The following is a 26,170-nucleotide window of genomic DNA, read 5'->3' on the forward strand; positions in this document are numbered from 1 at the left end:
GACGGGAAGAAAATGATTGCAGAGTCACAATTTGCCCACTCTGGGGAATGAGCACTTGTCCCAGTTAGCCAAAAAGAGACGTACTGCCCTTGACCATTGTTCCAGAACTGCATGGATGGAGAGAAGACAGGCAATGTGAAAAGGACATATTAGTAACGAGAAGTTGCTTTATCCATGAAGACACCCAGGCCTAAAGTTTACTACAATTCCATGGCAGCTACTGCTCAGTTCAGGACTAGACGCTGAAATCCAACATCAATTCTGAGCTATTTCTCTGCCCCCCATTCCGTGTCTTGTTTCTCAAAAGGCTTTTTAATTTGCAGATCTCTCAATCTTTTTTCAATTACCAGCATCTGAAGACAATTTTTTCTCCCTTCCTTGTTACCTCTTAATTAGAGCTGCTTGAAAAAGCAGTTTAAATTAAATTACAAATCTGTACTGATTGCAATTTTGAAAGAAAAACACTAAGTTTAAAAATCATTTCTATTTTTCAAAAATCAGAAAAAGTTCAGCCACCTCTTTAGATACTCAAACACTGGATGCACACTTCCTGATCAGACTTGTCATTGACATTTTTCACGTTTGTTTTTCATCAAATTTGGGGGGAAAATTATGGAAAATATAATTAAAAAACAAAATATTTCAGCAAGCTCTCCTCTAAACGACTCGTGTCCTCTGCAGTTATTGTTTATTTAACACTAACACTGGATGATTTCATCTTGAGTTACAGTTTGTCTGAAAGATGTTCAGTGCCCCTAACTGCCATTGGCTTTACTGGGATTTGAACGTAGTGGGGAGCACTTTGCCCTAAAAGTAGGTGAATCTAGTGTCCTTGCTAAGAAGAATTAGGGCCCAATCCTGTTGTCTATGAACTTGATGGCAAAATTCCCATTTACCTCAAAGGCACAGGATTAACCTCTTACTGAGCATCACCTGAAAAGCAAAGGAAGAGAGAAGTGGAGAGGAAGAGAAGACAGAGAAAGAGGGTGAAAGGAAATGATAAAGAAACTAAGAGGGGAGAATGGGTGAAGGAGTGGGAAATGGGATTTTTAAATGTACAGTATTGAAATCTGCTCCCTTCACCTCCTCCCCCAGGAGACTGCTGGCAGATGGGCAGCTTCAGCCTTTGTGTCTGTTTATTTTAAATTATATTCATGAGTCATAAAGGGCTTGAACTTACAAATGCTCAGCTCCTCCTGCAAAGTGAGGAGCACTCTCAACTTCACTGAGTGCCGCGGGAGCCAAGGAACGCACCACCTAGTGCAATCCAGGGCAGGGAGCACAGTTCAGGGCATGTTTGCAAACTTGGTCAGTCACTCCAATCTGTACCGAGACCCCCTAAATATCCATTTGGGGCACCTGCAGGAAGTGCTGGCACTTACCACCGCAAAATGCTTGTCTCAGCCTGCCGTCCTTGACTAACTCCAGCATGGAGAATATGGCGTTCAGGGTCACTCTCACAAAAGGGATACACTTAAGTGCTGCAGAGAAAGGCAGAAGAGAAGGAAGATAGATAATCGGCTGCTCTCTGCCTTCTTAGAACACACTTAGAAACATTGTGGGGCAGGATGCTATGGGCTCCTAGGCCAGTTTGCACTGTGTAAGCAGAGCAGAATGGCTTTAAAGGAGCCATTGAAAGACAGTGGGGGATTCACCCTGAAGAGAGGAATCCTGCACCAGTGCACAGCTGTGCCCGATGCCCAACTCACTCCCAGCGTAAGGGGAGAGAGCACTGGGGCCGGATGGGAAGTGGGGTGGAGAAGAGCTCCACTAGACCTGATCTTCCACTCATTCCCATCCTTAAGGAACTTCAGTTGGGGGCAGAAGTTAGAGCTTGCACCACCGTCTGGATAGCTCATGATCTGAAAGCCAGAACTAGCAAGAGCAGTTAATCCTGTGTCTCTCCACGCACGCACACGCACACACTCAAGTAGAGCTCTGTTTAGCTGCAACATTTTTAGGTAGAGAGAGTAATCCCCTGTCCTTAAATGAAAGACGATAACTTTGAAACAAAAGATGGAAGTTACCATACCATGGGCTGATGACAGGTTGCCCAGCGTAACTAAAATAAACTCTTCAGGCAGCTTCGGTGGTTTCAGATGACACTGCAGCTCATACATGACATGATCAAAATAGCAGCTTGCCAGAGTCACTAACGTGTTGCTAGCTGCCACTTTTACTTCATTTGCTGCTTCCTAAAAAAAAAAAAAAAAAAGAGAAAGACTGAAGTAACTGAAGCCGGTTGCACTAGCCAGTGTAGTAAGTACAGGCCCTGAAAAAGGCCCAGTATGAGGCCTGAACTAAAGTAATGGTCAAGACTTTGCTAACATAAAGCAAAGTTAAGCTGTGAGCCAGAGGTAGGCCCTGCTCACAGAAGCTGGCACGAAAAGGGCTGATGCTGCATAAACATATATTCACCTAGCACAGACACAGCACTAGAACACACTATACTGAAACATTCCATAGATAATAAAAGGACAGGCCGACCCATCCCAATGACAGGGGCAAAAGGGTAAAATGATGGATAGAGTTGTTTTGATTGAACCAACATGTACAAGGTAGAAGGCGGCACCTAAATACGTAGAGGGGTTGTACCGTGCTCCGTAGAGGGGTGGCCCCTCAATACGTCAGGAGTGATGTGTAACTTGTTTGTATCTGTGTATAAGAATGTATCCCTGGGGCGGTGTCTTTGTCCGGCCTAGGGGGCAGTGGAAAGTCCCGCCACTGACTGAGCTTAGTCCATTGCCAAGAGGCATTTTGTTGCAGTACGCCCGGTAGACTAAGTAATCTACGGGGACCCTGCCAGGGTGTCCGAGGTCGCAATAAACCTAGTCGACGTGGCTTTGCATCTTACTGGACTCTGTGATTATTGGGGGGGGGGTCTCGTCGGGTCTGCTGTGTCAGCTATCTGCAGAGCTGGGGCAGCACACAGACGGAACTCACGCACGCAGCTGAGTGATATCAACAAGGAGAAAGCAGAGCACCACACCAGTACCACTCTGACAACAGCCAGAGTTGTTTATATGAGTCAAGTTCTTATTTCTGTGCATAAGTTCCGAATGAACTCACCCAACTTTCTGCGGATACAGTCATTAGTCATAAATATTCATTGAGTCGTTTGGCTAAACAATTTTCAGCCTTTGAGTTGCTTGCAAGCTGCTTAGTTAGACTATTCACTATTAGCACCTTGTGGTGGATGACTGGTCACCATAGTCACATGATATTTTGCCCCGCCCTTCCCTAAAGAGGCAGTGAGACACAGACTAGGCAGCTTCAAAATATCCAGAGAGCTTTCCTGGAATAAACTGTCCCCCCAAAGGGGGCTGACTTCCTTTGGAACAAGAGAGAGATTTTTCCATGGGTTTTCCTGCTGCCAAACTAGATTCTAAATCCAGTGCTGCTGCTTTTGGAGATAGCTCAGATTCTGTCTGTCTTAGGGCTTTATACTGCCACTTATCCCTATAGTATCAGAGTACCTCCCACATAACATCAGTATCAAAAATGAAATCCCTAGTAGACTTTGGGAAAGACGTGCTCATTAAGAAACCATAGGCCTGTCTCTGTGTCTGATATCATGTGTCCTGATCCTGCAAAGATGTGCATCCTGCATCCTCACATGTGTAACTTTCACATGTGAGTTTTCCCATCTTATGCATGTGCACAAGTGCTGTCTAGGACCTGGGCTTTGGTCTGGAGGAAGGTGTGTGCCTCTAACAGAAGAATACATTTTCATTTCAGTATATAGTTTACCCCCACCCCCAAATAAAAAAGAGAGTTTTAATTAGTTAAAGCTTTGGATCCTTTGATTAGTAGCTCAGGAGAACTAACTTACCTGAGTGTCTCTCATCTGGTCTGAGGCTAGGCTTATGATTTTTTTCACTAGCCTTATCTCTAGGCCTCCGGTGTCCTGCTGTAACACCTCCTCCAGGATATAGTAGATGGCTACTCTGTTTTGCTGGGGACAAACCAGAAAAGAGAACAAACAATTGGGAAAAGTTTTTCTTGATGACCACACGGTAATTTGACAAATAAGCCCCTGCCCTAAAGAGCTTCAAATCCAAACATGAAATGATTAGCCCAAGTCTTATCAGAACAGAGCCGGTCCGTGGCCAGGAAGAGAATCCATGTCTCCTGAGTCATTATCCAGAGTCCTATCCACTAGGCCACACTGACTCCTCAGCCAGCATGCTCACACAACTACTCCATTGACTTAATTGGTGTCAAACATGCCACGCCCTCCACAATCACCGCATTAGCAACACTTCAGAAGCAGCCGAACAATTGACATATTTTAATCTTCCTGCAGAGAAAAAAGCCAGAAGAAGCCTCCTTCACTGCCCCCTTCTCGAGTTTCATTTATTGAAAACAAACAATAAAAAGGAGCCCCTTGCCCTTGCTCTAGCCACTCCAGACAGAATTGGTAAATGTGTAATTACAAAATACCCAACTCCCGCAGTAAGTCCTCAACAGCTCCCAGGGGAAATTAGCTCAGCAGTTAGATCTACACTGACAGTCGCACAGTTAAAGGTGTCTTTTATGAGGCCCATCAGTGTAGAAATTCACAGATGATACTAAATATGGGGGAGGTTAGTATCAGCTGGGACAGAAAAAAAATAAAGAGGGAAACAGAGAAATTAAAAACCTGAGCGAAGAACAAGATTCCTTTCAGAAACCTGCAAACTAGCACATCTGGAAAGGAGGTAACTGACATAATGGGAGGGAGAAAAGTGGGAAGCAACAAGTGCCCTGGGGGTGACAGTGAAAAAGCAAGTCACCGTGTCTATGCAAGGGGTGATGGCTACCACAAAGAGCCATGTGGGTTGGGTCTTTTCCACACAGGGATCATGGCACAAAGCAGGAAGACGACAGTTCCTCTGTTCATCTAAGGTGTGACTGCCTCTGGATTATTGCATTTTCTAGCACCACATTCCCAGAGAGAGCAACAAATTGGAAGTAATTCATGGGACAGCAAAAAAGAATGCAGGGGGGTGGCAGAATTGACTTCTGAATAGAGCCCTGCAACCTGACCCAAATCCTATGGGACCTGACTACAGGCATCAGGGTCAGGTTGGATGAAAAAACAACTGACTCTCTTGGGCTCAGGTCAGGTCGGCTCTCCTCCTTTAGCTCATGGGATCGGCACAACAGGGGGCAGTGTCAGAGGATGAAGCCATCGCTGCACATCGTTGCCGCTGCGCCGGCTCCATGAGCAGGATGCGGTGGCAATATCCGGTTTGGGGGGAAGGGTTGGGACCAGGATGGAAAATGATTCAACCCTCTCAAGGTGAGGTGAGTGGGCTTGGGGCCAGTTCAGGTTGGGCTTCAAAACTGGGCCTGAGCAGATCTCTACTTCTGAAGACAGACTGAAAGAACTGTCTACGGCAGATGCGGCCAAAGGATGACTATGAGGGAGACATGATAATACCATACAACTATGTGAAGCGCGTGAACATCAAGGAGGGAGAGGAATTTTTTAGTATAATACATTTAGGTAAAAGTAGGAGTAATGGGATTAAACTAAAAACAAAGACATACAATTTAGACTTTAATAACAGGAAAAATGCCTCACCTGTGAGACAGGTCTATAAGGTTATGACATAGTCTTCCTAGGCTTTCCTTTCTCCAAAGAAGTTCAGTCATTAGGGGCTTTTAAAATTAGTTTTGCCAAACCAGTGGGAAATGGCCATTTGGAATGGTTCTGCATTCGCAGGGAAATGGACTGGATGATCCAATAGGTCTTTTCCATCTCTGTCTCCTGGGAGTCTCTAAATCTAGGTGACCTGCATGCCAAGGTCATAAAGCCCTTTGGAATGTTCAGAGCCAATCAGATCTCTCGATTGGCTAAACATTCCAGGGGTGCTGCTTGAAAAGGAGGCTTCTGCAAACTGCAACCAGAACACACAGCTCCACTGGGGAGAAGCTCCTTCCATTAATTTTTAAATGTCGGGAGGATTTGTTTAATTTAAAATTGTCACTGATAATTTATGAATACATAAGCACTACGTAATACAAGTAGCTCTGGATTAGGCAACAATTTTATTCTTTAAAACCAAAAGAGATTCATAATTAATCAAGTAATTCAAATAATTAAAGTACTAGGAGGCCAAGACAAGCAGTTCAGTTCTGCTCATAAGGGCTAGTGGGGGAGGACAGACTGGGGCAGGGGCTGAATGGGAGTGGAGACCCAGGGTTACAGGGGGGAGGGATGTGCAGAGCTACACAGGGACAGGGTGTGGTTGAGTGGGGCACAGAGCCACATGGGGATGGGGGGAGTGGGTGTCTGAGTGGGGGTGGAGGGACACATGTGAACAAGGGGTGCAAGGACCCATGAGAGTGCAGGAACACATGGAGACAGGGGCAGATGCCTTACTGAATGGGAGAGGTTAGGAGTCAGCCAGTGTCTGCATGGGGGAAACTCCCTAACAATTCCTCCCCACCCCTCCCAAAAAACCTGTTCCACACCTTTCCCATCCATACCCAGCAACCCTCCAAGTTCACACCAGGCTCCTTCCCAGCAATTCACCTCCCTCTCCCTCAGCTCCTCCATTACCCCTGACTCCACCAAGCCATGAGGGGTGCAAGAAATATGGCTCTGTAGTGAGTTGAAATGAATTGTTACTCAGAGTTCTGTATTAATATGCATAGTAAGGAATCTATTTGTCAAAAAACATTTCCTCAATCCTTTTTGTTGTCTGTATTGATACAGACATACTTGCTGACAGGGATTTTGAAATAAATAGTTTGAACTGGTGCAATTATATTGTATATTTGCAGAAATGTTAAAATACTGTGCACATAATTTTTATTTTTTTGTTGCAGAATCCCCCCACTAGAAAATATATAGATAAGGTCCCTTCAGTGCTATAATCTCAATAATCTTTCTTATGATGACATGAGTGTTGGTTAGGAATAAGAGCAGGGAGTCAGTTCACTTGGGTTTTATTCACATTCTTTTACTAACTTGCTAAGTGGTGTTGAGCAAGTAACTTAATTCCCTGTGACACAAATCATCTGTAAATGGGGATCATGCTTACCATTCTCACAAGGGTGCTGTGAGTCTTAATTCATTAGTATTAGGTAAGTGCTTTGAGATTTTTGGATGAAGATGCTAAAGAAGGGCAAAGTATTATTGGAAGAGATTACTGCAGGTCCTATAGTGTACTTTTACTATATACAACCCATGTACTCCACTGTGTGTAAACGGACAATGCTCTTTTTATAGAGCATTATATCAGCCTGATCTGTAATAACAGCATTTTGCATGATGAGGATAGAAGGGTGAATACTGATTATGCTGCTGGTTCTATACTGAATTACCCCCATGCATTCCCCCAGGAAGTCAGGCAGAATTTGGTGTGGACACATGGAAAGCAGATTTAATTCCATGAAACTGCCCTACCTTATCCTGTTGCAGTTTCTCCAGCAGAACTCTCATAACACTAGCCAGCTTGGTCTTAGCTATAGAGGCAATCCTGAGGGCAATTCTGTCCTTATCTTGGTCAGCTATATGCGCCAGGAGCGAAACAACCTCATTATAAACACCTGAAATTAAATAAAAGGATTTGGCTGGTTACCACTGATAGTAGAATTGGTGCTGGCCTCTTTAATTCACTATCCAGTAAAGATTCTGCAGGTGCCCAAACCCTGTGAGGAGAAGATGACCTGGGAATCATGTAAATCCTCTTCCTTCCTTCTGATGACCAGGTTTGTGTGCTGAAGGACCCAGTGTGTTTGGGGGGAAATCATAATGAAGAAAATTTGCTCCTTTCAAGTAGATCCCCATGTAAAATAATCTTCCTTTCCCTCTTTACTATCAGTTGATGAGGTTTGATAGCATACAGAATAATAATTTATGGCCCAAATTTTCAAAACCGGGTGCCTAAACTTAAGCTCCTAAATCCATATTAAGGCACCTACACCCTGATTCAGCATCCTAATCACATGCTTAACTCTAAGCCAACAAAGAGACCTAAAGTTAAGCACATGCTTTAAGAGTTCTGCTTAGTCAGACCTCCCCCATAACATTCAATAGAAACTCAGATTCTCAGGAAAGTTTCCAGGTCCAGAGGCTGTAGGCCAAGTCCTCAACTGGTGTAAATCAACACAGCTACAAGGAAGACAACAGAGCAACACTGGTTTACAGCAGCTGAGGTTCTGGTCATAGAAATGGAGAACATTACAACTAATCTATCTGTATGCCTAGGCTTTCTGAATGTGTGTGTGAATATAGACTGGATCTAGAAAATACAATGCTGACCCTTACCTCTCTCAGTTACCTCCTGTTCACTCACAAGATTATTCATGTTTTAGTCTTTTCTCACCACTTCCTCCGTCCTTTCTCCAAAGAGCTCCTGTCCTGGTAGGCAGCTGGCCTCTCAGTCTGTCATGGCCAGGATAGCCAGTTAAGATTATGCAAGCACTATTATGACATCGATGTGACTGTAGCATACCACACAATCTGCTGCTGACTAGGTATGTGCTGTAATTACATGGACAAGATCCTCAAAGGTATTTAGGCTCCTAACTCGCACTGAAATCAGTAGCTTTTAGAAACCTAAATACATTTCAATATCTGGGCCCATACATGTAAGCAGTTCAATAGGTGGCTACATTTGCTCCAGTGTAGAATTTCTCATTCTCTCAACATCACTTTGAATTTTGGTTTGGTTCCTCTCTCAGTTTACCACACTTTCCAGTATTGGTTTTACCTGAAAATCTGCTCCTGGTTGAATTTATATAAATAAAAGCACCAAACAAAGAAAGAGAAGAAACTGCCTTGGAGAATGCACAGTGACCCTTGAGTGTGGTTGGTTGGTTTCCTTTGCTTTTTAATATGGTTGATCAAAAAGCCTGATGAAACCTTATTGAACTGTATTACAAATATTGATTTTGTATTCTTTTACAATGAATTGAAATTTATACTTAATTTCCATGTCCTGCCAGACAAATCAACTACATTAATTTTTATTGTGTTTGATACAGTGTGGTGTCATATGTAGAGCCAACTCTTGATTTTGGAAGTTATGTTGCCTTTAAAGCATTCAGAGTGATGACACTCTTTGCAGTAAACCATATGGAAAAATAATTCCAATTACATTTGTCCCTTGCTATGTATAACTGTTTTTGTGCCTTACCCTTTCTGATTTTATCCTTACACATATATGCTATTCTTTTGTACTCCTCCTTAGTAATTTGTCCGTTTCACATTTTGTAGGATTTCTTTTTGATTTTCAGGTCATTAAAAAACTTACTATTCTTCCTATCTTTCCTTTGTATTGGCAGTTGTGCCTTTAATATTGTCTCCATGAGAAACTGCCAGCTTTCCTGAACTCCTTTATGCCTTAGATATTTTCCTTATGGGTGGCTACCTACCAATTCTCTGAGTATATTGAAGTGTGCTTTTTGTAGTCCTTCTTCTGTCATTCTCACTCCTTCCTTTCCTTAGAATCATGAAATCTATCATTCGTAATCACTTTCACTCAAATCACCTTCCATCTTCACATTCACAACTAGCTCCTCCCTGTTGGTCAAAATAAAGTCTAAAATGGTTGTCCTTCAGGTTACTACCTCCATTTTCTGAAACAAATCATAGAATCTCAGGGTTGGAAGGGACCTCGGGAGGTATCTAGTCCAACCCCCTGCTCAAAGCAGGACCAAACCCAACTAAATCATCCTAGCCAGGGCTTTGTCAAGCCTGACCTTAAAAACCTCTAAGGAAGGAGATTCCACCACCTCCCTAGGTAACCCATTCCAGTTCTTCACCACCCTACAAGTGAAAAAGTTTTTCCTAATATCCAACCTAAACCTCCCCCACTGCAACTTGAGACCATTACTCCTTGTTCTGTCATCTTCTACCACTGAGAACAGTCTAGATCCATCCTCTTTGGAACCCCCTTTCAGGTAGTTGAAAGCAGCTATCAAATCCCCCCTCATTCTTCTCTTCTGCAGGCTAAACAATCCCAGTTCCCTCAGCCTCTCCTCATAAGTCATGTGTTCCAGCCCCCTAATCATTTTTGTTGCCCTCCGCTGGACTCTCTCCAATTTATCCACATCCTTCTTGTAGTGTGGGGCCCAAAACTGGACACAGTACTCCAGATGAGGCCTCACCAGTGCTCAATAGAGGGGAATGATCACTTCCCTTGATCTGCTGGAAATGCCCCTACTTATACAACCCAAAATGCCATTAGCCTTCTTGGCAACAAGGGCACACTGTTGACTCATATTCAGCTTTTCGTCCACCGTAACCCCCAGGTCCCTTTCCGCAGAACTGCTGCCCAGCCATTCGGTCCCTAGTCTGTAGCAGTGAATGGGATTCTTCCGTCCTAAGTGCAGGACTCTGCACTTGTCCTTGTTGAACCTCATCATATTTCTTTTGGCCCAATCCTCTAATTTGTCTAGGTCCCTCTGTATCCTATCCCTACCCTCCAGCGTATCAACCACTCCTCCCAGTTTAGTGTCATCTGCAAACTTGCTAAGGGTGCAGTCCACACCATCCTCCAGATCGTTAATGAAGATATTGAATAAAACCGGCCCCAGCACCGACCCTTGGGGCACCCCACTTGATACCGGCTGCCAACTAGACATGGAACCATTGATCATTACCCATTGAGCCTGACCATCTAGCCAGTTTTCTATCCACCTTACCGTCCATTCATCCAGCCCATACTTCTTTAATTTGCTGGCAAGAATACTGTGGGAGACTGTATCAAAAGCTTTGCTAAAGTCCAGAAATAGCACATCCACTGCTTTCCCCTCATCCACAGAGCCGGTTATCTCATCATAGAAGGCAATTAGGCTAGTCAGGCATGACTTGCCCTTGGTGAATCCATGCTGACTGTTCCTGATCACTTTCCCCTCCTTTAAGTGGTTCAGAATTGATTCCTTGAGGACCTGTTCCATGATTTTTCCAGGGACTGAGGTGAGACTGACTGGCCTGTAGTTCCCTGGATCTTCCTTCTTCCCTTTTTTAAAGATGGGCACTACATTAGCCTTTTTCCAGTCATCCGGGACCTTCCCCGATCACCATGATTTTTCAAAGATAATGGCCAATGGCTCTGCTATCACATCGGCCAACTCCTTTAGCACTGTCCAAAAGCATTGTCCCCAGTACATTCCAGGAATTTACTGGATAATTTTGTGTTTTGCCATATTTCTTTTTTAACAGCTGTCTAGGTAGGTAAAATCCCCCATTATTATCATCAGGATTTGTGTTTTGAATATTTCTGGTTTTTGTTCTAGAAATGCCTCATCTCCCTCCTCTTCCTGATTGGGTGGTCTGTAATAGACCCCTACCAGGACATCACTCCTGTTTTTTCCTTCTTTTATCTTTACTCAGAGACTTTCAACTGGTCTGCTTCTCACCTCCTTCTGGACCTCAGAACAAGTGTACAATGCAAGACGTCCTCTCTTTTTTCCTGCCTGTCCTTCCTGACCAAGCTATAGCCCTCTATACCAATATTCCAGTCCTGAGATTTAGCCTATCAAGTATCTGCGATGCCAGTTAAGCTCAGTTATGACATATGTACTAAAACTCCCAGATTTTACTGTTTAGTCCTCTTTATTATTACTCCTTCCATTTGTGTATAGACATCTAAGATGTTAAGCAGATACCCCCATGGATTTCCCTTTTGTTACTCCTATAATGCTACTACAATTTTCCACATCTGCTTTTCCCCAAACATCTAGTCCTCTATTAAGGTCACCTTTTTTTACCTGGTGGCTTTTTTCACCCGCCCCCTCTGAACTTAGCTTTAAGTTCTTCTCATAAGGTTGGGGAGTCGGCACATGAAGATGTTCTCCTTCTTGGTCAGACGGACCCCATCTCTTCCAAGCAAACCTCCTTCCTGCAATAGCAGCCCATGGTAGAGGAAGTCAAACCCTCCCATAGACCCATCTTCATAACCCTATTATGTGGACCATTGAGTGTGTATTGAGCAGAAAGCACACTCACTGCAGGAGATGAAGGGACTGAGTTAAACTGCAGATGTCAAGTTCACATACTTCCATTTTCAGTGACTAACCTCTTAAGCCAGTGGGAATGGCTACGGTACAAAAGTATTTCTGTAGATCAGCATGTGATTATTTGTATTGCAGCACTGCCTCATAGTCCCAGTCACAGACCAGGATCCCATTGCACTAGGACCTGTACAGACATAGAACAAAATAGTCCTTAACTGTCATTAATTAAGACATAGTAACAGCACAATAAACAGACAAGAGGATAATAAAGCAAGCAAAAAAATCCCCTTTGAACCAGGTACCAGCATGTAACTAATAGAATGCTACATATTTAGGGAACTTTCTCCCTGATTCAGGGTCTGATGTGACTAAGCCCCTGTTCCATACCATTGTGTAAACTGGGGACTTGTACAAGATGGAAGGTATACAGTGGCACACAATCGAGGCCTACTCCATTTTTAGTACATAAACAGGAGGCCACTCTGTAAGAAGCTAATGGCATGGTCAGCACAGAGAATTTGCCTGTCTCTGTGCTGGTGTTATGCACCCCTCACTATCTGCACCTGGCTCCATAAACTTTGGCCTTTCAAGAATGCAGCATTGTGTAGGAGCACAGGTAATTGTAATAATGCTTGTTCATTGCAGCTGTTAACATCAGGGCAAGGCATCCACATATAGGTCCACTACAGATGGACCAGTGATAGGAAGAGTGTTCATGCATGTGACAAGTAACACCATAAACTATTAAATGCCACAGAACAAATTAAGATCAATAACAGAACAACATTATGTGTGGCGAAGCCATGACAAACACTGTGCAGGCATCAAGGAGCTCGGAAATTAGCACATCATCACCCGAACACTGGCTCAGCTTGACTTAGATCTTGGGCAATAGTAGGCCCTTAAAAGGAGGCCACAGCTTTACACCCATGGTCACTGTGGTGTTAATTGGCTGCATTTTACAAGAGCTGGATCATAGGCTGACTCTGAGTGTATTTACACGGGGCAAGGTTTGCACAACACAAGTCTTGTGCACACACTTCCCCTCAGAGCAGCTACGGGTGGAGGCCCGACCATTCCCCCTCCAGCGGAGGGGGAGACACGGCATCCGCCCCTCACTGCGCATGGGGGTGATTTCCTGGTGCACAAACAGCCCATGCTGTATTCTGCGTGGGGGAAGGCCCAAGCCCCGTGCATGGGGTGGTGGTTCCCGTCACCTCCTTTCCAATTTCAATCCTCCGCTCACGTTAGTGACCTGATGGTATGGCCAGGTGGGATGGCAGAACAGCTAGGGCACTAATGTGTCTTTGCGGTGCTGTCCTTCGTCGCTTCATTGTGTGTGACTGCTGCATGCTGGCATGTGCTCCTGCGGCCAGGCTGCCCCGAGAGCTCAGGGCAGCAGGAACCCTCTGTCCCGCAGCTCAGAAAATGGCAAGGCAGAGCTGCTGGAGAGTAGCCTTCTGAAGGACAGGTGCATAGCTCCGCAGGGCCGCCCAGAGGGGGGGGCAAGAGGGGCAATTTGCCCTGGGTCCACAGGGGCCCCCATGAGTGTTTTTCAGGGCCCCTGGAGCGGGGTCCTTCACTCACTCCGGGGGGCCCGGAAAACTCTTCCGCTCCTGGTCTTCACTGGTGGGGGGTCCTTCCGCTCCGGGGCGGAAGAACCCCCTGCTGGTGAATTATCGCCGAAGCGGGACCCGCCGCCAAAGTGCAGCTGGGGCTTTGGCGGTAATTCGGTGGCGGGGGGCCCTGCCGTTCCGGGACCCACCGCCGAAGTGCCCCGAAGACCCGGAGCGGGGGGCCGCCAGCCACCGAATTACCGCCAAAGAGGCAGCTGCACTTCGGCGGCGGGTCCCGCTTCGGCAGTAATTCGGTGGCGGGGGGCCCCCACCGCGGGTCTTCGGGGCACTTCAGCGGTGGGTCCCGGAATGGAAGGGCCCCCCGCCACCGAATTACTGCTGAAGCGGGGGCCCCCCGCCGCTGAAGACCCCAGGCCCCTGGAATCCTCTGGGTGGCCCTGTAGCTCCGTTCTGGATTTCAGGTGCCTGAGTGAAGCCCCAGGCTGTTGTGGCAGCACAACCTCTTTGCTCAGATTTGGATGGGCCTTGCTGCTAAGTAATTGGGCCGCAGCCCACCCAGGCCCATCTGTGGCTACGCCCCTGATTCTCAGCCAAAGGGTTGAAAATACTGGTGAAAGAATATGTGGTAAGCGATCTTGTGGAGACAGGATAACGTCTTGTTGGTCATGTTTAGTCTCTAGAAAGCATGTTATGATTTTGTTTAATATGTAACTGTTTCCAAAATTCTCTCTCTCTCTCGCTTGAATCGCTGTTCTTTGATGATAAATTTATTCCTGTTTTCACACACACTCTCTCTTTTTAAGTTCTGTGTGTTCAGTTGAGCAGTGGCCCTGAGTAGAATTGTACTATTCTTTTGGAATTAGCGGATCTAAAAGCAAAGTGAGTTTTCAATCGAACAGGAGCGCAGCACTCCAGGGGGATTCTTGAAGGGATTCTTGATTAAGTATTGATAAAAATGGAACACAAATACCTATGAGTCTCTTCACAATCTAGACCATTTTTAACACAATGGGATCACTATGGAACACCATTCATGCCTTGAATCACATGTTCCATCCTGCCTAACTAAACAAAGGGCAGCTACCAAGACCCCCCCCCCATGCCCTTCAGTGTTGCCATTACCTTCTTCTGTACCTACACAACAACAAGATAGGGATTGCATAAGAGACAGGGACGGCTCTAGGCACCAGCAAACCAAGCACGTGCTTGGGGCAGCACATTTTCAGGGGCGGCATTCCAGCCATCTTTTTTTTGTTTTGTTTGGGGTGGCAAAATCCTAGAGCCAGCCATGGCAGCAGCAGCACATTGTGCGCAGGGGTGCCCTGCGGCTGCTGCGGTTCGCGCCACAAGGGAGCAGGTCCCACACCTTGTGGGTGGGCCGGGCAGGGTCCGAGCAGGGGACACTCGGGCTGGGGGCCACCCTGTGGGGCACACGGCGCCGCCTGCAGGTGCCGCAGGGCAACTGCCCACTAGCACCACAGCCGGGGTTGGGCGAAGCGGCTCGAGACACCCAGAGACTGTGGCAGGGCGGCCAGAAGCAGCAGCAGTGGGGTCATAGAGGGGTCAACGCAATCTACAGCAGCTAACTGTGATGCTACAAACAGAGTTGTGACCATAGGTGAGAAATACCTAGTACATGAATTCTAAAAGCCAGTCCTGTGCAAGAATGAAACTATGGTAAAACAAACACAGGAAATGATTTAGAATTTCCTTTTGTTGAATACTTTGAGTGTTCCATAGCTCAAGTCTTTAAGTTGCACAATTGTTTTATGCCTCTTTGATGGCAGAGTAGAGGACTGTCGCTTTTCCAATCCTTATTTTTCGGTTTATAGTCTGGACTGTGTCCTCATGAGTTACAAGAAGAAATGCAAACCAGCGGAAGCCATCGCTCTTTCAAACATGCTGTATTCTCTAACTCTCACCTACTGATGTATAAAGCAAAATTATTTGGATTAGTCACGTGATAACTTTCTCTCATTTATAGGAAATGTGTCTTTATTTAAAAGTTACACTCCTAATTTTAAAATACTAATAAGCACAGCCCACAACTTGCACAGTGCCTTGGTAATCTGGAGTAAGAGCTGGTGACGAGGATTTCATGTTTGCATTTCAGAATCTAGAAGCACTGTAGTGTTGCCAGTGTCTACTGCGTTCAAAATCAATTTGAAGAATATGTTTGGGTATCTGTCCTCTTCCCTGTCTCCTTCATGCCCCAATTTAAAGGTGTCTCTTCTGACACACTACTAAAGGGATGGGCCATGCCTGCATTACCACTTATGTCGTCAAAATGTCTGTTGCTCATGCCCCTTCCCCGAGTGACATATGTTACGCTGGCATAAGTGCATCATTGGCAGGAGAGCTTCTCCCACTGACATAGCTCCTGCCGCTCACTGGAGTGGCTTTTTCATGCCGACCGGAGAGCTTTGCCACATGCGCTGCAGAGGAGTAGCTGTACCGTCCAGCTGCAGCGCTGTAAGTTGCCTTATTTTTTGGACCCGTTTGCCATAGTCTGCAGACCCCCAAGGGTCCGCTGACCACAAGCTGAGACCTACTAATTTGAGAGACTGTCAGAGGGTTTTCTTTGCAAAGCTGCTCTGCTGGTCAAGGGAAAGGGAACAAGAACAAAAATGTTGTTAAGATAAAAGCCTTCCTTAGTGTTTTACACCTCCAATGCTGTCACTGTTTTTCTTTCTTCTTCTGGATCTTCAGTAGAAAGTTACCAAGATTTTTAAAGGGATGTTTGCCATGGGACTAAGCAGCTTGAGGTCTCTGTATACCAGTCTCCCGACTTTGTATCCGAGTGTTTAATGTTGGACAGCTGCAGGGTCTCGTTAACACCTCTGACTCTCTGGGCCTGATCTTCCATCTGAATGAATACAACAAGTGCCACCCACTGACCAATGCAGATAAAAGGGAACACTGACTAGCTGCCCTTTCTATCAGCCCCATCCATCCTGTGCACCAAAGGAGGTGGGGCTCATGGAAACGCTACCATATGAGCTGCAATGAAGACTGTACTGGTCTGTCGCATCTTACGCTGGGGTTACGTTCCGCAGTCAGCATGTAAAGCGAAAATCTCCTATAGTCAAAATGACCCTTGAAAATCCCTTAAATCACCCATAAAGTACAGTTTTGTATATACAACCCTGTACAGTACTATGTATTGTATACACCAATGTACAGTATAAAAGAGACTACAAATGCACAATTTTACTATATTTTTAATAACATAACAGAAGAATAAAAAATGAAAACAGTACAGTACTGTAAACCTGAACAGTCACCAGTCATTCTGGATAGTCTTGCTAGTCTTGTACTGTACAAACTCCAATGATTAGTCTTCCTCTTCCCCTGACAACACTATAATTGAGTCATCAGGGCTTGATGTCGATTCAGGAGACGATGGACCAGGCTTGAGTGATGGAGAGCGAGCTGTAGACTAAGTGGTTGGCTCTGGTTCAGCTCGAGAAGTTGATTGTGTAGGCTCTGCTGCTGCTGGTTATTTTTTCTTTAAAAACATGGTGATTGGCAAGTGTAGCTCTTGTCTCTTGAGCAGGGGCGGCTCTAGAAAATAGGCTGCCCCAGGCAGCGCGGTGTGCTGCGCCGCCCTTCCTCGGTCCCGCGGCGGGTCCCCTCTTCCCGCAGCTCCGGTTGAGCTCCCGCGGCAGGTCCACCGGAGCCCCGGGACGAGCGGACCTGCCGCAGGCATGACTGCGGGAGCTCCACCGGAGCCGCGGGAACAGCGGACCTCCCGCGGGCACGGCTGCGGACGGTTCGCGGGTCCGGCGGCTCCGCTTGAGCTGCCGCAGTCATGCCTGCGGGAGGTCCAGCCGAGCCGCGGGATGAGCGCCCCCTCCGCAGTCATGCCTGCGGCAGCTCCGGTCATCCGCGGCTCCGGTGGACCTCCCGCAGGCATGACTGCGGCAGGTACACCGGCCCAGCCTGCCGCCCCCTAGATTTGGCCGCCCTAGGCAACAGCTTGGTTTGCTGGTGCCTAGAGCCGCCCCTGCTCTTGAGCTCCTCAAACATTTCTTAGTACGGTCTCAAATCATCTGTAATACTACGTGCGATTTTGAGGCTTCGTTCCATAGAAGGATCTGTGACGATGCAGTTCTGGCGGGACCCAACTGAGAGAGCCAATTCAGGACCAATTGCTCAAACAGGGCAGTCACAGCCCAAGGCTGGGGTTTTTCCACCTCTAAGGCAAATCAAACCAGCCAGACAAAAAGGACTTCGGTTTCACCCCACTGGCTAATCACAAGTCACACAAGCAATTTCCTTAGACACTCCAGTCTCCCAGTATCCCCACCAGTGCCACTCGTCCTGGGGATGAATGGTTATGAAAACCAATGCCCCAATAAAAGAAAAAGGTTCTCTTGATTCCAAAGAATCAAGCCCCAGACCCAGGTCAATGTACACATCAGATCTTACCCACAAATCACGCTGTTGCCAATCCTTTAGAACCTAAAATCTAAAGGTTTATTCATAAAGGGAAAAAGGTAGAGATGAGAGCTAGAATTGGTTAAATGGAATCAATTAGATACAGTAATGGCAAAGTTCTTAGTTCAGGATTGTAGCAGTGATGGAATAAACTGCAGGTTCAAATCAAGTCTCTGGAGTACATCCCCAGCTGGAATGGGTCATCAGCAGGGGTGAGCTGGAGCCGGTTCGCACCGGTTCGCGCGAATCCGTTGTTAAATTTAGAAGCGGTTTTAGAACCGCTTGTTAACTAGCTTCCCTGCCAGGGAAGCTTTGATGGGCTCTGCCTGGGAAGCCTGTAATTCCTCCACCCGGCCGCCGGGGGGCGCTGCGCTGCGCTGCGCTGCGAGAGCCATGTGAGCTGCCTCCTGGCCCTGTTGCTGCTCCTGCTCTTTGGAGCTCTGGCCCTGGGGCTCCTGCTGCTGCCTGGTGGGTGCCCGGCTGCGTCCTGCTGCTCCCAGCCCCGAGTGAGTGTCTGCGCCCCTCCCCCGCCTTCCCTGCCCCCAGCCACCCCCCTGCCCCACCCCCTGCCCCCCGCCGCCCCCAGCCCCCAGCCAGCCCCTGCCCCCAGCCGCCCCCAGCCCCCCCCAGCCACCCCCTGCCCCCAGCCAGCCCCAGCCCCACCCCCTGCCAGCCCCTGCCAGCCCCTGCCCGCCCCTGACCCCAGCCACCCCTGCCCGCAGCCGCCTCTGTCCCACCCCTGCCCGCAGCCGCCTCTGCCCCCTGCCACCCCCTGCCCGCAGCCGCCTCTGTCCCACCCCTGCCCGCAGCCACCCCTGCCCGCAGCCACCGCAGCCACCCCTGCCCCCAGCCAGCCGCAGCCACCCCCTGCCCCCAGCCACCCGCAGCCGCCCCCTGCCCACAGCCACCCGCAGCCCGCCCGTCTGCATCACCTGCCCCCAGCCAGCCCGTGTCACTCCCTGCCTCCAGCTAGCCCTGCCCCACGCCCCTATCTGCAGCCAGCCCCACATCCACTGGTGCCCTGCAGTTCCCAGGGCAGTAACCCTGCACACCTGCTTTAATGAGCAGGGGGGCAGGGAGCAGCTGGGACCCACACATGTGCACACCCTAGAGTGACCAGACAGCAAGTGTGAAAAATCGGGACGGGGGTGAGGGGTAATAGGAGCCTATATAAGAAAAAGACCCAAAAATTGAGACTGTCCCTGATCACCACCCACACATGTGAAACGGAGCTCATTTCTAGTTCAGCCCCATCTTTTTAAAAAAGAACTTTAGGTAGGGTTAAAATACATCTGTATTTTCCTTGACATGTCAGGCTTTTCGGTTCTTAATCACCTCCTGGGAAAATATGGACGTATGGTAACCCTATTGGTACAAAAAATACATGCTGTCGCACATCCCTTAAATCAGAACTTTTTATAGGGAACCCGTTGTTAAGATTTTGGCAGCTCATCACTGGCTGAGACACATTTGACTCTCTATTTTATCCCTCTCACTCCACCCTTGGTCTTTTCCACAGAATATAAACTCTTTGGGGCAGGGACCCTCATCTCTATACGTGCAGGCAGTGCTCAGCTCAGCAAGGGGGCTAACAGAGGGCAAATCACACACCACGCAGCAACACTGAACCACTTTTCCAGGGTTTTTGTCCTTTGTCCTTTCCTGCCAGTCCAATGGGTCTGTGGCCACTTCATCCATTGTGATCCACAGCTTATTCCATGCTAAGAGGGAATCCTGCCCCAACTACCTGCACTTCATGTTGGGAGCCATCCAGCTGCCTGTACTGTACATGCAATTTGGTGCTCTCAACCCAAAGCCCCAGTGGGCATATAAGAAAGGGGGCTGAACGCGGCAGACCCACTAGCCAAAACCCAGCATTGGGGTGAAAAACTATGGCCAAAGCTTTCAAAGCATCTAACGTCCAGTATCTGAAGCCAGATCTAGGCACCTTGAGAAGCAGCTTGATTAGTTGGAGACACTTGACTCCTGCTGATTTCAGCAACTCTGAAAAATGAGCCCACTTATTTAGGTGTCTAAATAGGGATGTAGGTACCAAACTTGAAAGCACCCAAATGGGAACAGATTGGTCCAAATACCTATCCCTTGGTCAAATTCTGATGAACGGCCAATGACCTTCAAAATGCTGGACCTCCCTGGCTTCAGTTCGGGCTGATGCAGATGCTCAGCAACCCCTTTACAATTTGGGTGCTGTGATTACAGCTGTGGAAAATTCCCAAGCCATGATCCTGGCTGAGCCAATGCTTCAGAGGAGCCAGGCCTTGGCTTTTCTTTATCTTAAAGGTAATTAGAAAATAGTTTAATTTAAAATTAATTAGGTCCATTACGTCCATCACTGGCTATTAGGATGGGCAGGGATGGTGTCCCTAGCCTCTGTTTGCCAGAAGCTGGGAATGGGTGACGGATCACTTGGTTATTACCTGTTCTGTTTATTCCCTCTGGGGCACCTGGCATTGGCCACTGTCGGAAGACAGGATACTGGGCTAGGTGGACCTGTGGTCTGACCCAGTATGGCTGTTCTTATGTTAAAAATTAAGTGGGGAACTCAGTGAAAATGAGACACTGCATCTAGCTCAAAGGTGCTAAACTTGATCATGCCAGTACAAGTGTGATCAGAATCAGGTCCAATATTTTAACCTCTACTGAAAGTCAAAGCTAACGTCACTCGTTTCTGGGCTGTTGAACACTCATCAGGCTTGTTTGCCGAGTGCACAACAGACAGATTTGTCAGGCACCACCGCTTTGAGACAGCAGTTACTGAACGAAATGAAGCCTGACATTGGTGTGTTTGTTTAGGAGGCCCTATATCTCCTTCTATAGAAATTCCAATCTGTTTGGGATCTAAACAAATAACATTTATGGGTCAGTGAAGATCAGTATGAACAATTTCACTGCGATTATCGCAGCTTACAGACTGAAGATGGAACGTCGTATTTAGATGCATCTGATGGAGACATGGGGAAGATGCTCCATGCACAGTCTGCATGGAAAGGGTTGTAATAAGCCAGCAGACAGCCGTTTGGAAACCTTACATTTTCCACGGCAACTTTAAACAAAGCTACAGGAGACACGAGCAGAGCCAGCAGAAAGCAACTAATTTGCATCAAATGAACCATACTGCAGGAACTATTGTTCAAAAGTGTTTTTTGACTCTGAAAGAGAGACTGTTGTCTAAATTTCAGGGGGGCCATCCATCATCTCTCTGAGGCTATGGCTACACAAAGCGCGAGTGTGGTCGGAGAGCTCTCCCAGCGCTGTCCGTACTCCACCTCCCTATGGGGATTAACGTACAGCGCTGGGAGCTGTGCTCCCAGCGCTGGGGCTCTGATCACACTGGTGCTTTGCGGCGCCGCAACTTGCAGCTCTGGAGGGGGTGTTTTTTCACACCCTGCTGCAGCGCTGCAAATCTGCAAGTGTAGCCAAGCCCTGAGACGCCATAGTAAATGCGCTCACCTTGCAAGGAAGCAGAGGTTTTCTTCTACTCACCCCGCAAACTAATGCCAGGATCAAAGAGTTAAACTGGGCTTTTCTCCTCATGCATCATTGCCTGTAATAACTGTTCTGTGGGTCAATTTCAAGGACACATGTGCTTAGTTGGCACAGTAGTAACTGATTAAGATTATGAGCAATCAGAACGTAAAAATGGCCATACTGGGTCAGACCAATGGTCCATCTAGCCCAGTATCCTGTCTTCTGACAGGGGCCAATACCTGGTGCTTCAGAGAGACTGAACAGAACAGGTAATCATCAAGTGATCCATCCCCGGTCGCCCATTCCCAGCTTCTGGCAAACAGAGGCTAGGGACACTTCAGAGCATGTGAGAGCAGTGCACAGAGAGACCTGGCCACTAAGCGCTGGACCTGCTGCTGGCCACTTTCTGGGTGCAGCGCAGAGCCAGGGCAGGGAGGCAGCCAGCCTGCGTTAGCCCTGCTGTGCCACTGACTGGGAGCCACCTGAGATAAGCCTGTGCCCGTGCCCCAACCCCAGCCCTGAGCACTGCCCACAAACCAAGCCCCCTCCTGCACCCCAACCTCCTCATCCCTGGCCCCACCCCAGAGCCTGCACTGCCAGCTGGAGCCCTCACGCTCTCTGCACCCCAACCCTTTGCCTCAAGATGCAGCCCGCTCCTGCATGCTGAATCCCTTGGCCCCAGCCTGGAGCTCCCTCCTACACCCCAAACCCCTTATCCCCAAGCAGAACCCTCACTCCCTCCTGCACCCCAACTCCCTGTCCCAGCTTGGAACCCCCCTGCCACACCCTAAACTCATCATTTCTGGCCCCACCCTGGAGCCTGCACCCCCAGTTAGAGCCCTCACCCTCTCCTGCACCCCAATCCCCTGCCACAGCTCAGTGAAAGTGAGTGAGGGTGGGCAAGAGCAAGACACCAAGGGAGGGGGAATGTAGTGATTGGGGGGCAGGGTCTCAGGGAAAGGGCAGGGCTAAGGTGTTTGGTTTTGTGTGATTAGGAAATTGGCAACCCTAAGCATATACAGCTCCCCAGCCCTCAAACTGCAGTCCCAGCATACACTGCTCCACCTTGAGCCATGTTCCCAGCATGCCCTGCCCCCATTCAGGGGGCAGTCCCATCATGCCCTGCTCGCCCATGCAGGCTGCATTGCCTCCCCAGCTGCCACTGCTGTCCCAGCATGCACCATGCCCCTCAGCCACACTCCCACTATGCACCCCGCCCTCCCCACATGCCCTGCGCCATTTCAAACCCAACCCCAGGGGGCGCTGCCACCAGCACAGAGTGACCAGGCAACTCCCTCACAGCCCGCCCCTCCCTGCGGTGCCCAGCTAGCCCCGCCTCTTCAGCTGGGCGGGGTGACTTCAGCAGCCTCGTTATGGTGCCCGAAACGGGGGTGGGGGGGGTTAGAGCCTCGCTGTGGTCTCACAGCGGCGGGGGGAGGAGTTTTGCACTGGCTGCTTCGGAGCCGCCTTCGCACTAAGGCCACGCGCTGGTCCGCGCAAAGCCTGGTGGGTAACGGCTGGCGCGCGATTCCTCTCAGCACGGCCGGACCGGGAGCTTCCTCCCCCTTTCCTCAGGTGCCCCCGGCCGGGTCGTTGGGGGAGGGGCGGGGGCTCTTCTCGCCTCTCTCTCGCGCTAGGTGTGGATGGCTGGGGAGGGGGCGCCCCGCGTGCCGCGTGGGGGGGCCTGGGCTCGGGCTCTGCTGCGGGCCCCGGGGCTGACACCAGCTGCCGGGCCCCGCCTGGCCCCAGCTGTGCGGGGCGCTGCGAGCCTGCGCGGGGCCGGGGATCGTGTTGCCCGGCGCCCCGGCTCGCGGTGTGGCGGGAGCGGCCCGCGCCACTGGGGATGCCGGAGAGCCCAGGTCCTTGGCTGCCCGCGCCTCAGCCTCGCTCTGCGCCGCCCCCCAGGCTGTGGTCCGTGCCCCCCGCAGTGTCCTGTGGCTGATGGATGCCCCCCCCCCCAGTGCCCCGGGGGCAGGTGGGGTAGGACACACCAGTGCCCTTGCGGGGGTGCCCTAGGCCAGACCGACCAGTTTGTCAAAGGCACCTCGGACATCGTGGTGCCGGTCAGATCTGCAGCTCACACTTTAGCGAGGGATACACAGCTGACACACGCGGCCCATGTGTGCCACTTTTATTAGGCATCTCCTTTTTGGCTTTTTTTTTTTTTAAAAGCAGTAACCATATTTTCTGGCGGGCAACCAAATCTGAGATTCAGATTGTCTCTAGAGTGTGTGCAGTCCTTTATAAATCTAAATAAGACAGAATTTAATCTTGTGAGGAAGGATTTTTTTAGATGAGTGATGCATTCAGATTGTATGAATTGCGGTGAAGACAGGAGAGAATCTAACTCTCTGCCTTTTTTTTCTTCTTCATACAGATCCTACTTTCTTCTTCAAAGTAGGGGCTTGGCTACACTTACAAATTTGCAGCACTGCAGCAGGGTGTGAAAACACACCCTCTCCAGTGCTGCAAATTGCGGCGCTGCAAAGCGCCAGTGTGGTCAAAGCCCCAGCGCTGGGAGCTGCGCTCCCAGCACTGTCCGTTAGCTTTCTCCCAGCGCTGGCGCTTTGACTACACTTAGCGCTTCAAAGCGCTGCCGCGGCAGCGCTTTGAAGTGTAAGTGTAGCCAAAGCCTAGGTGTAAAAGTGTTGACCTGTCAGGCAGGTGGAGTGGCTCAGGATGGAGCACTAAATTGTGTATAAGAGATAACTGAGCTCTCAAAATACATGGCTTAACTTTTCTTGGGAACTGGTTCTTTTAACCCTTTTAAATTTATTGGGCAAGAAGGATGTTTCAGATAAATATTTGGATTTTAGCATCTTGGAGGAAACCTTTCTGTGTGTGGCAGAAGAATATGAGGTTCCAGGTGCCCTACGTTATACGTGGGCCACCTTATAAGCTTGTGTCCTAAGCATACATAGCATAGATATAAAGTCTACTGGCTGCTGTCATGCAGTTGATCATTGACCCTTAGTAGCTGTGATGAATAAATTGAAATAACTTTCAAGTTATTTCCAGTGCTTGCAAGTTGAAGCTAGAAAAATTTAGAATGGAAATAAGGCTTATTTTTAACAATGAGGGTAATTAACCATTGGAAAAATTACCAGCTGTTGTGGTAGACTCTCCATCAAACTTTTGAAATCAAGATTGGATGTCTTTCTAAAGGATCTGCACTAGGTCAAATGGGAATTAAGTCAGGGCAGTCCTATGCCTTGTGTTATGCAGGTCAGCCTAAATCAGTAGTTTTCAACTTTTTTCATTTGTGGACTCTTAAAAAATTTCGAATGGAGGTGCAGGACCCCTTTGGAAATCCTAGATATAGTCTGTGGACCCCCATGGGTCTGTGGATCACAGGTTGAAACCTCTTAGATGATCATAATTGTCTCTTCTGGCCTTAGCAATCTGTGAATCTCTTCATTTTTGGTCTATAGGGTAAATATTTTAAGGAGGAGAGTGACACTCGGAGACTGGCTCAAAGGGTCCTCCAGCGAAACTTAAGTCAGCGTTCTTTCAGCATCATTAAAATGGATTTAGAAGACAACTATGGTAAGTATTTCTTTGCTGGCTTGTAACATTCATGCAGGGGTCTGGACTAGATGACCTCTGGAGGTCCCTTCCAGTCCTACAATTCTGATTCTATTCATGGTTCCTGCAAAGATACAGTGAGAGACAGCTTAGATCTTTGAAAGTATTAAAGTATCTTAAACTTGATTAAAAGGAGGGGGAGTGGCTTCTAGGGAAGTAACTTTCCTCTAGGCATTAAGTTTGGTGGATATATGCATCTGTGTATTAGAGCAGTGGTTCACTGCACCTGATTTTGGGTCCCAGAATGAAAGAATTTGTGGTCTTCTTGCAGTTCAAAACCACACAAACTTTAGAGGCAATAAAGGATGATGTGGGTCAATATCACAGCAAGAAACCATACCTAGGTTTTGCAAGGTGGGTGTGAGACTGCTTGGGTGATATGTAGTTCCTGGGTGGGTGACTGGGTGTACTGAGACAAACTCTTCTAGGCAGCATATTGGGTGCAGACATGCAACACCATGCCCCAACCTTTGTGAGCCGGGAAGGCTGGAGTGGGGGTGTAACTCAGCTGTGTGGGGTTCATTTTATTTATTTAGCATATGCAATCTGGCTAAGCCACAGCGTTCTTATCAGTAATGTTCAAGGCATGAAGGCCTCCAGGAAGTTGTCATTTTACAGTCCTCCACTGTGTTTGTAGGTTCCCACACTGACCCTAGTGGACTATGTCCCCCAGCTGCAGCATGTCAGCGGTCTGGAGAAATGGACGATCCAAGTAGCAGATTTGCTGTGTGGGGTACAAACTGGTTACAAAACTACAGTCATGTCTGGTGCAGACAGGGCCTAAATCAGTTTCCTGGGGATCATCCCAGTAAAGTGACTTCTTATTAAGGCCCTATCCATGCCACATTTTATAATTTACTTTATTACCAGTGGCTGGCTCCAAAACATGGTTAATATCCTGTTAGTTCTAGGGCTGTCAAACGATTAAACAGGTTAATCACACGATTAAACAGTAAGAGAATACTATTTATTTAAATATATGTGGATGTTTTCTACATTTTCAAATACATTGATTTCAATTACAACAAAGAATACAAAGTGTACAGTGCTCACTTATATTTATTTTTTATTACAAGTGTTTGTACTGTAAAAAAATAGTATTTTTCAGTTCATGTAATATA

At 48.0% G+C, this 26,170-nt stretch overlaps 1 protein-coding gene across 1 annotated transcript; it reads right to left on the bottom strand.

Annotated features, from left to right (window-relative positions):
• Window positions 1-24: 24 nt before the first annotated feature.
• LOC120391476 (maestro heat-like repeat-containing protein family member 2A) lies at window positions 25-8,373 on the bottom strand. Its single transcript, XM_039515121.1, has 6 exons — window positions 8,264-8,373; window positions 7,400-7,542; window positions 3,833-3,955; window positions 2,033-2,195; window positions 1,383-1,481; window positions 25-107 (listed from the first exon to the last, which is right to left on the bottom strand). The coding sequence occupies exons 1-6, from the start codon at window positions 8,301-8,303 to the stop codon at window positions 25-27; spliced, it is 651 nt and encodes a 216-aa protein (XP_039371055.1). The 5' UTR covers window positions 8,304-8,373.
• Between the last annotated feature and the right edge of the window lie 17,797 nt (window positions 8,374-26,170).

The sequence above is a fragment of the Mauremys reevesii genome, linkage group 25, assembly GCF_016161935.1.
Source record: "Mauremys reevesii isolate NIE-2019 linkage group 25, ASM1616193v1, whole genome shotgun sequence".
Lineage (NCBI taxonomy): Eukaryota > Metazoa > Chordata > Testudines > Geoemydidae > Mauremys > Mauremys reevesii.